Raw genomic sequence first — 8,925 nt, 5'->3', positions numbered from 1 at the left:
TCTCTATCACCTTTACATGGTGGTACCTGAATCCCCCTTTCTATCTTCTTTCTACAAATCACAAAAAAGCACCGTGTGTTCAGCTGGCGCTGCTGTTTCCCACAGGAGCTTTGTCCTCTCCAAAATCATCATGCTGCCAGGAGTTAGAAACTTATGAAAAGTAAATGAGGGATGTGAGGTCGAGTCCTTTGGACGTCAGCTAGGACTTTTCACTGTGACACAGTAAATACTCAATACTCACAATGCACTAACTCATAGATGATTTATTGCTTTAAGTAATTAAACAAGAAAGAAGAGACAGGTTGTTTTGGTCAAGACACTCGGCATCCTCTCTCCAAGGTTTGCCAGTTGCATCTACTTAAAGCCTTAACAATACTTTCTGGACGATATAAACACGTGGTAGCATACATGAGAAACAACTTGGCCAATGATACACTGATTAAAAATAGCACATAACAAGGACACCCCACCAGTCGGGTTGCCCTGAAATGACAGAAAGAACATGTGTTCACGTGGTGTGCTGAGTACAAAACCTTCAAAACTTTTTTTTGGCATTAATACTAACACAGAATACTTTCTTGGACATTCTGCAAGAGCAGGTGCACAAACAGAATTACCTCTTCATTTCCAGATTTCCAGTATCTATGGGAATACTTTGAGAAAAGCCAGGAGGTGGGGCACCTCCCTTCCTCTAATGTGATTTTCTTTGCCAAAGCATCAGGGTCTGGGGGGTTTAGGGAGAGAAGAGCAGCTGACAGGGCTCCAGGGATTGTTACAATCACCAAGTAGCTGCAGAAAACAGCGAGGGACGGACACTGCCCCGGAAGGGTGTGGGAATGAACAACACACAGCCTTGGTTTGGAGCCAGGGAGGCCCATGGACTTGACCCGGATGCTCCCTGGAGGCCCTGGGGGGTGGACACAGGCACTGGATGGTCCAGACCCTCCCACTGAGGAGTGACGGAGCCAGGGCTGGGCCTCCAGCCCCGAGTCTAGAAGAAATAACTTGATCTCTTGCATTCTAACACTGGAGCATTACGACACGTTTCAAACAGATATGCAGAAACCAACACTGTCAGGGAGCCAGCCAGCCCTTGCAGGGCCTGGGAGAGCTCACAAGGAGAGGTCAAACCAAACCAAAGGGTAACACAGGACACCAGGGCAAATCAGTCCCCGACCCGGCTGCCAGCACAGTGCCTCGGGCTGGCCAACTCGTAGGGTTTCCGCTCCAACCGCCCGCGACTCAGTTGTCTTCTGCTGTCAGGGGCTCTGCAGCCACTTCCTCAGCGCCTCCCTCCCTGGCATCCTCTCCAGGACCCGACTGCCCCTCGCAGCCCCCCGCTGGAGCCCTGCAGTGGCCAGCAGGACCGTTCTGCATGGCGGCCCCCTCCACACAGAGCCGGCTGTCAGGACACAGCTGTTCTCCCGTGACCTCCTGGAAGGGGACCTTCATCTCCTCGGAGGCTCCCACCTCTTGCTGCCGGCTCAGCACACAGTTTCCCACATCTCCAGCTTTAGAAAACTGTTCTTCTAAATTCTTCTCATTTTCTTCTGCTTGTCGCTTGTCTCTGGCACTGAGTTTACCTTTGGATTTCCTCATCTGCCTGCTGTGCATGTCTTCCCGGGAGAATCGCCACTGAAACTAAAAACCGAAGAGGATGGGGATAAATAAATGCAGTGTCTGTGAACGAGAGCTGCACCTGAACATCTTCTTGCACTCACACCCATATCACTTTTTGGAGCAAGACTCACAATTCCCAGCATTCATGGGGCAGAGAATTACCGGCACCAAACATCATGGCCCAAACATATCACACCCACCCGAGAGCCTGCTCAATGCCTTCCATGGAGTGTACTTTAAAGGTGGATTTTAGGGTGTTGTGGGGGGCCGACGGGGTACCTCTTTCAATTGGCCCCATGCCAAAGGCTTGGAAGGGGAGGTCCTCAAATCCTATTATTTGAATGAGCAGGATGGGAGAGGGGACATGGGGCCTGCCCTTCCTAAGTGCCAAGTCTCTGGTTACTTGCTTCTCTTCTGAGTTAGCTGTGGGCCAGCATCGTCTCACCTGCGTTAGAAGGGCACAGAATGTGGGGTGCCCAGATTACTGCCCCGGCTGCAGGGACTGCTGCCCTCAGTGGAGCCCCTCTCTGCTGACAGCCCCCACCATCTTACAGAAGGTCACACTCCCTTCTTGGGGCCACCTAGGACCAATGACTGACCCAGGTGGGGTACAATGGGATCCATTCTCCCTGTCCCAACTCGGGACAACTCGAAAAGGCCATCCCAGCTCCAGATGCCTGCAGGGGCGGCTGAGGGCGCTGCTGAGACTGCATCACAGCTCAGCTTCTCCCCCTGCCCACTCCTGCACCCGCCTTCCCCACAGGTGTTTGTTCCTGAGGGCAACTTCCTCCTTTCAGATCTATCTCAGACCTTGCTTCCCAGGGAGTCCGATCTGCAACCAAGCGTTTCCCCAAGTGACAGGGATGTCAACAGAGACTCAGAGAGGACTCAGGTCATCAACAGAGTTGGGCAAGTACCAGGTCATGTCCCAGCTGTGGAATGAGACCGCCAGCGGAAAAGGTGAAATTCCACCGCTCACTGGCCTAATTTCATTTTTTCTAATTTTTATTGGGGAATATTGGGGAACAGTGTGCTTCTCTAGGGCCCACCAGCTCTAAGTCATTGTCCTTCAATCTGGTTGTGGAGGGCACAGCTCAGCTCCAAGTCCAGTCCCTATTTTCAGTCTTTAGTTGCAGGGGGCACAGCCCACCATCCCATGCGGGAATTGAACCGGCAACCTTGTTGTTGAGAGTCCGTGCTCTAACCAGATGAGCCATCCGGCCTCCCCTCTGGAAGCTCAGCGGCAGCTTGTTGTCTTCAATCTAGTTGTGGAGGGCACAGCCCACTGGCCCATGTGGGAACAGAACCAGAAACCCTGTTGTTCAGAGCTTGCGCTCTAACCAACTGAGCCACCCGGCCACCCCAAACTAGCCTAATTTCTTAACCTCAGCGTCCTCATCTGGGCAATGGGGACAGTAACTCTAAAATCAAGATTGGTAACCTGATTTTCTGTAAAAGCAAAATCAGTTAACTTTTTCTATAGAAGTCAGATAAATATTTTAGGCTTTGTGGGCCACGTGGTCTCTACTGCAACCATTTAACTCTACTGTGGTTGCAGAAAAGCAGTCATAGATAATAAACAAATGAGCGTGACTGTGTTCCAATAATACTTCATCTATAAAAACAGGCGAAAATAAATAAATAAATAAATAAATAAATAAATAAATAAATAAATAAATAAAAAAACAGGTGTGGGCTGGACTTGGCTGTGAGCTGTCGTTTGTCAAGCCCCGCTGTAGAGGGTATTTATGTGGTTTCAATGACAGGATAATCCATGTCATGAACTTAGCCCTTAGCACATTATATACCAGATACGTTTGCTGTTACCATGAATGACACCAGATGTAAGTTCCATTAGGTCAAGGATGCCATCTGTGCTATTTACTTCTGTATCCCTGGGGCACAGTGCCTGGCACAGAGTAGGCATTCAAAAATTATTTGTGGGATGCACGATTGGAAGGATGACAGAGCCCAGCCAAGCCGGCTACACTGTGTTTCAGGGTAAACCAGTTCCATAATGTAGAACCCAAACATAGCTTAGGGTTTAGTGAGGAGGGATGGGTCCATCTGCACATTACTTCTGGGTGATCTCCAAAAAGAGAAATTAAGGAAGGAAAAGAGGGGAATGCGTTCAAAGTTCTGCTGAGTGTGCTGACTGCATGAACCGTCAGAGGAAGACAGTTTAGAGGCCTGTGCACGTGGAATAAATCGAGGCAAATGAGCTTGAGCAGACATGGAAACACCGAAGGGTGTTAATTAACGAGAATACCTTGGAAACCTCGGAGTCGTGGGTCACTGTATTTATAAAAGAGGAATGTGTTCTGTGGGCTAACGACTCATTGTAGCCTTCTTCTACTCCCCAAACATCAGGGGTGCCCCCAATTTTCCTGAGCCAAAGACCCTCTGACCTCTGTCATTCTAGGGGATCAGTATCCCCAGGATGGCCAGTCCACTCAGGATGGGGACCCACAGAGTCAGAAGCCAGGGATCCATGTGGTGTGCATTTACTCGGGAAAATGGTAGCCACAGGTTCTCCACAGGACGTGCCAGGCCTCGTTGTGAAAGACACAAAGAACAAGAGAGAAACCCCAGAGGAAAGCGAGCTGGGTAGGTGGGGGCCAGAGTCAGGACCCCCAGCGGCAGGGATTGTTCTTATTGGGAAGAGGAGAATCATGGGACTAGAGTCTGGGCATGCCCTACAGGTGCAGCTCAGTGACTCATGGTACACACAGGGGTTTCGTTTAAGTTCCCACCACCGTCATGTCTTTCTACTTCAGTCACACTACGTTGGTTTCGCCAAATATGGACTTAAATCTTAGCCTGCCTGCAATTGAAAGAAAAATAAAGGGAGCCTGCATTTCTGACGTCTCCTTACTAGGCTGGAGAGGGGAGCCTCGGAATGCGGTTGCACCATCAGTGGAAAATGACTGAAGCCTTCACCACACTGTAAATAATTGAGTACTTTGCTAGGAAAAACCAAAAATGTGCTATGTAAATTTTTAAACATCTGCCATCTTTGCAGAGCTCTCAGTGGTAGAGACCTGTTTTCCCAAATAAAACATTTGCCTAAGCACTCACACGGTTCTGAGATTGAACACGTCATGGGATTTTTGCATTGAACACCTTTTGGACAAGACTGGTAAATTTGAATATTTCATCAAAGAAGAGAAAAAGGAGCGAAGTATATGCTGAGGTGAGGATTGAACTTTTTTCCTGTCCTCCTCCACCCTGCCCTCCCAGCCAAACCCCAAAATGGGCTCGCCTACAATGGGATGGGTTTTCCCCCAGACCCTCCCTCAGTGCGGTCCTCCCTCTCATACTATAGCTGACCGACTTCCCTCTGGGGATGGTTTGAGCTTCTTCCACTTAAGCCATGAGTTTCCAACAATGGCCTCAGAACCGCTCCACAGGCAACGGGGTGCCTCAGGCCCCCACCCCAGGGGTGCCCACTTTGGCTGAGACTGCCAAGCAAGCATCTCAGCTCCATAACCACCATTGCATGACGCCAACTTCGGACCTCAGAGCCACGGCTGTTGCCTCGGACACCAGCCCTCTGTGGCTCTCGGGCACAGGTGATCATGGTTCATAACTGCTGCCTTATTACATGCAGCAGCTGCTGCTGCATTTTAATTCCAGCCCAAATGGAAGAGCCTTAAAAAAAAAATTGATGTCCCCAAATAGTCAGCGTCTCTGTGTTTTGCATGTTTTTTAAAAAAAGGCCCATTAAGCCTGCTACATACAGTACTCCGAGAGTCAGCCGGCTGTCAGGGAAGTCGGAGACAGTTCTACTTTTGCTAATGAAGTGGTGAGATTGCTTTAGCTGCAAGGCCCTACATGCCAAAATGTCAAAGCATTATAGTATGGTGGCTGAGACCCCGATTCAAATCCCAGTTCTGGCACTTGTTAGCTCTCCATCCTTGGGCAAGTTATTAATCTCTCTGAATCTCAAGATCCTCATCGCTAAAATAGTTGTCTCTGCCAGCAGGAGTGGATGTGAATAGCAACCCCTGCAGTTGGGTGCTAGACAACTGAGGATGCTTCCACCTGAGTCAGATTCCATCCTCAACATTTTCTTACGCAAACCCATTCTCTCAGGGGCTGATTAAACAATAGAATATCCATGGTTCCTCTGGGTGACCAGTCATACCCAGTTTCCTGAACACCACATTTTGTTGATCACGTGATATAATATGACTGGAGGACATAGACTGTGGAAAGGGCCTGTGGCAGGCACACCAGCCACTTTCTCCAGGAACGTGCCTGGACTGCTGGGCAGAGGAAGATTTGGGACTGTCAGCGCTGAGCTGGCAGGGAATTATTCCAGCCAATGTTTTCTGTCCTGCAGAATCATCACAGAAAAATCTGCCAAGCCACATTCCTTCTAGGATTGCATTGTTTTCTGTGTCATCGGATAGGTTTGTGCAGACTCCCCCTGCTACCTGGGCACCCTGATCCTCCCACAGCTGTCCCTGTGCTGCAGCCAGATACTCAGGAGGCTGTCTGACTCCATTCTTCCATTTTCCTCCTCTCTCCTTCTCTCCTGTGTGGGCACATTTTCATGAGGCAGGGAAGTAGGAGTGGCCAAAACTCAGGGACTACATAATCTAAAAGCTAAATGTTCTGAGTTGCAAAGGCAGACTGCCTGTAGAATACCTGCCTAGGAAAAAACAAACACATACCAAGGTGTCTATATATGTGTCGCACACTGTGATAAGGTGTCCCATTTCCCTGAATCCCCAAAGCAATACTTAAGTAAGCATTGTTAAAGCCATTTTATAGATGAGCATGTAGAGGTTCAGAGAGGTTAAGTAACTTGCCTAAAGTCACACAGCTAGAAAACAGCAGAGCTGGAATTCAAACACAGGTGTTTCTGGCTCCACACTATCCTCCTAGCCTCTTATTCTTGGTGAATGAAAAGCTTTAGTCCCTTGCCCTAAAGAGAAGGGAGGAGAGGACGCAAAGGGAGAGGCCACACACCTTTGGATGGCTCAGCCCAATGCATAAGTGCCTCAGCTTTCAGACTGTACCATGTTCACATACATCTTCTAGATCAGGAGCTTGACTCATGAGGCCAAGTGGTCAGCTAATGGAAGTTCAGATTTAACTGCCATTAAGGATTCTTTGGTTCAGTTTATTAATAACAAGTATCTACACTGGAGGCTCCCTGACAGACCCATTTAAAAAAAATCAATAATGATAAAATTTGAATGGAGGTTCATAGGTAAGCCTAGAAGGGCCCCAAACTGTTCAACTAAGATACTGGTTCTCAGACTGGAAGGACATTGTAATCACCTGGAGGGCTCCTTCAAACCGATCACTCACTCCTCCTAGAGTTTCTGACTCAGTGTGTCTGGGAAGGCGGGGAGCCATTCCAGTTCTAACAAGCTCCCAGGTGAGGCTGATCCTGCTGGTCCAGGAGCCATAATCTGAGACCACCAAGCTAAGGAAAGCACCTGGGCAGAGGTTAGCTGTGTGAGAAACAGCGGGTGAAAAAAGAACACGCCCCTGAGCCTCCCCCATGCCCCAGCCCCGCCATGCACGGAAGGGCCTCCTCGTCTCCCTCCCTTCCGTCTTAACACCAGCTCCCTCACACCCAGGCTTCTCTTTCTCCTTGAAGCTGGGGACAATCACAGTCTCTAACAGACAACAAAGATTGCTCCAGATCCCAAGGCTCAAAAAGGTGGACATTTCAGAAAGCAAAAAAAGGAGAGGCAGGATGTGGCAGCCCCTGGGACAGGGACAGCTTTCCGGGTTGTCTCTGAGAGGGCGTCTGTAACAATCACACTTAAAGGCAGGCAGTCCAGCCTGGAGGACGTGTTTCATATCTTGAGCAGTATCCGGGAGCGTCTCTGAACTCCACAAACAAGCTGCAGGTTAGACTGCACGATGCTGGGGGCCTTCGCAAGCAGGGTATGTGTGGCACGTGGGTGTGCCACTGGTGCCTAAAGCAAGAAAGAGTCCAACTAGCCATCCATGTCAGAAATAACTGAGGAAAGAAAACAAATCCTTCATTTTACAGCAGTGTGTCCAGAGTTCCATGTCAGCAGGGGCTAATGAATTTAATTCGCACATTTTGAACACGATTCGTTATCTGCCTTCACTTCAAGTAGTTTAGAAGGACGATTTCTCCGGTGTCGTAGGAACCACCTATTACCTTTGAAGGAGTTTCATATTTGCTCTGAAAGCCACACACACATACACTCAAAGAGGTTTCTTTCAGATGATGAAAAGTCTTGATTGGAGAATTTTGTCCACTTTGCTCATTAAGAGGACTGCTTCCTTGGTGTGCCAACCTTGCGATTTCTTTTCTTAAATTTCAATGCTAGAGATAATATGTATGTTCTGGGCTCAGAATTTTGATTACTCATTCACTGATTCAACAAATATTTGTTGAGAACCAACTTAAAAGCCAGGTATTGGGCATACGACAGGAAAAACATCTTTGCTCTCATGGACTGCCTCTACCAGTAGAGGATAAGCTAATGAATACAAATAATTAGAAAGGAGAAGAGAGCTCTGAAAGAGAGGAGCGTGGTTCTTCCCTGTGTCTCACAAATGAGCCTGAAAGGAGAGAACATCATCCTGAGTAAATACAAAGGAACAGTGTCCTAGGCAGACAGAACAGCTAAAGTAAAGGCCCTGGGGCAGGAAGGGACACTGAAGAGCATGAGGCCAACAGAGCTGGAAAACAAACATGGGGGCCAGTTCACCCAGAGCCTTGTGGACCGTATGACAGGTTTCCATCTTCATCTTAAGAACAATACAAAGCTTTAGAACCGTGTTAAGCAGTGGGGTGACATGATTCCATCTGCTTTTTTAAAAGATCACTGTGTCTTTGAGTGGAGAACATACTGGAAGGGAGACCTGTCATTAGAAGACTGGAGTAGTTGAGGCAAGTGAGGATGAAGAGAAGTGGAGGATTCCAGATTTTCCAGGACCTAACATAGACATGTCTTAAGGATTGACTGAATATAGTGGAAGGAGATGTGGAGAGACAAGGGTGATCCCTAAGAAAGCAGGCGACTCTGGGTCAGTGGTGGCCCATTCCTCTCGGTAGAGGGAGGTGGGCCAGGTGTGGGGGAGGGACGACGTCAGGAGTTGCTCTGAGATTATAGAGCAGTGACAGGACAGGTAGAGCTGGGGCTTCCGGGGAGCAGGGAGGGCGGAACACGCAGATAAAGAGACGTCAACACAAAGGTAGTGAGGAGAATTTCTCCTGTGGATGAATGAGATTTTCTAAGGAAGAGGTTAGAGAGTGAGAGGAGAACTGGGCTGGGTCTGAACCCTGAGGAACCTGGTGGAAAA

The 8,925-nt window shown here is 48.7% G+C and overlaps 1 protein-coding gene across 1 annotated transcript in view; it reads right to left on the bottom strand.

The window, feature by feature from the left end:
* Positions 1–250: 250 nt before the first annotated feature.
* The window catches only part of RFTN1 (raftlin, lipid raft linker 1), a 186,843-nt gene continuing 178,168 nt past the window's right edge, over positions 251–8,925 (bottom strand). Inside the window, exon 10 of the mRNA XM_033133101.1 lies at positions 251–1,641. Within this exon, the coding sequence (XP_032988992.1) occupies positions 1,243–1,641 (399 nt within the window). The 3' untranslated portion in view covers positions 251–1,242. The remainder of the gene's footprint in view (positions 1,642–8,925) is intronic.

The sequence above is a fragment of the Rhinolophus ferrumequinum genome, chromosome 17, assembly GCF_004115265.2.
Source record: "Rhinolophus ferrumequinum isolate MPI-CBG mRhiFer1 chromosome 17, mRhiFer1_v1.p, whole genome shotgun sequence".
Taxonomy (NCBI): domain Eukaryota; kingdom Metazoa; phylum Chordata; class Mammalia; order Chiroptera; family Rhinolophidae; genus Rhinolophus; species Rhinolophus ferrumequinum.
The sequence above is the reverse complement of the archived record's forward strand: the minus strand, read 5'-3'. Positions and strand labels throughout refer to the sequence as shown.